The sequence below is a fragment of the Boleophthalmus pectinirostris genome, unplaced genomic scaffold, assembly GCF_026225935.1.
Source record: "Boleophthalmus pectinirostris isolate CB_2022bp ecotype Guang Dong unplaced genomic scaffold, ASM2622593v1 HiC_scaffold_6, whole genome shotgun sequence".
Classification (NCBI taxonomy): Eukaryota; Metazoa; Chordata; class Actinopteri; order Gobiiformes; family Gobiidae; genus Boleophthalmus; species Boleophthalmus pectinirostris.
Window position 1 is genome coordinate 42644820 of NW_026571447.1, and position 1578 is coordinate 42646397.

The following is a 1578-nucleotide window of genomic DNA, read 5'->3' on the forward strand; positions in this document are numbered from 1 at the left end:
TCCGGTGCGTCAAAGCACCTGGCAGCAGATGACAGGAGCGTGACAGGAGCGTGACAGTGACAGTGACAGGGGCGTGACAGGGGCGCGCCTGGACTCACCGTCAGGGGGCAGTTGATGCAGGGCGTCCTGCTGTTCAGGCTGAAGATGTGGATGAAGAAGAAAACGAGAAGAGCCACAAAGAACCAAAGAGCCACAACCTCAAAGAACTGGAAGGCGTACCAGCTGGGCCACCCCCGCGCCAGGTGAATGCACAGGAACGTGACCAGGAGCGCCACCTGTCAGAGACACAACACCTGTCAGACACACAACACCTGTCACACAACACCTGTCAGACACACAACACCTGTCAGAGAGACAGGAACATGACCAGGTGCGCCACCTGCCAGAGAGAGAGGGAACTCTGAGTCTGTGACGAAATTGAGGAAACGGGAGGTTCTGTTGTGAGGAAACAGGAGGTTCTTCGTCTTCGGAGCCACAGTTTCCTCCTGCTTCACTTGACTCCAGCACCAAAGTTTTGGGTTTGGTTCGTTTTCTCAAACCCGACTCAGACCTGCCCCAGTCTGGGTTTGGTTCATCCTGAAAACCTTTAGTTTCATCTCATTCAAGACACAGACTCACACTCATCATAATCCAGCTCTAGTCCCGGTCTAGTCCCGGTCTAGTCCCGGTCTAGTCCAGCTCTAGTCCCGGTCTAGTCCCGGTCTAGTCCCGGTCTAGTCCAGCTCTAGTCCAGCTCTAGTCCCGCTCTAGTCCCGCTCTAGTCCCGGTCTAGTCCCGGTCTAGTCCCGGTCTGGTCCCGGTCTAGTCCCGGTCTAGTCCCGGTCTAGTCCAGCTCTAGTCCCGGTCTAGTCCAGCTCTAGTCCCGGTCTAGTCCAGCTCTAGTCCCGGTCTAGTCCAGCTCTAGTCCAGCTCTAGTCCCGGTCTAGTCCAGCTCTAGTCCAGCTCTAGTCCAGCTCTAGTCCCGGTCTAGTCCCGGTCTAGTCCCGGTCTGGTCCCGGTCTAGTCCAGCTCTAGTCCCGCTCTAGTCCCGGTCTAGTCCCGGTCTGTCCCGGTCTGGTCCCGGTCCTCACCAGTTGTCCGCTCTGCAGCAGGCCCGGGATGGTCCGGATGTAGCCCAGATTCAGGAGACCGTCCGGAGTGCGCGTGCCCGACGTGCTCGTGCTCCCCACCGCGTGCGACATTTCCACAGACCCGCAAACACGCGCACAGATACACGCGCACAGATACACGCACAGTCCCGCACGCAGAGACCCGCACGCAGAGACCCGCACGCAGAGACCCGCACGCACAGAGGAGGCAGAGGAGAAACAGCGGCGGAGGAGGAGGAAGAGGAGGAGGAGACACCGCGGACTCTCCGAGCACCGCCCCGACAAACTGCAGCTCACACCGAGTAAACACGCGCGGATCCGGGAGGGCCTCCGCAGTAAAAGCACCGACAGGAAACCGGACTCAAACTGGACTCAAACTGGACTCAAACTGAACTCAAACTGGACTCAAACTGAACTCAAACTGGACTCAAACCGGACTCAAACCGGACTTAAATGGTAAAACCTGGACCAAGTGCAAGAACTTTATAAG

General features: G+C 57.9%; 1 protein-coding gene across 5 annotated transcripts in view; it reads right to left on the bottom strand.

The window, feature by feature from the left end:
- The window catches only part of cmtm7 (CKLF-like MARVEL transmembrane domain containing 7), a 6519-nt gene extending 5213 nt beyond the window's left edge, over positions 1-1306 (bottom strand). For all 5 annotated transcript variants that reach the window (XR_008633494.1, XR_008633496.1, XR_008633495.1 and 2 more), the window contains exons 1-2: positions 1071-1306; positions 99-275 (exon numbers count right to left, since the gene is read on the bottom strand). Coding sequence is in view for 2 of the 5 variants with exons in the window: in XM_055164274.1 (XP_055020249.1) it covers positions 99-275; positions 1071-1181 (288 nt within the window). In the remaining 3 variants the exon portion in view is untranslated. The remainder of the gene's footprint in view (positions 1-98; positions 276-1070) is intronic.
- Between the last annotated feature and the right edge of the window lie 272 nt (positions 1307-1578).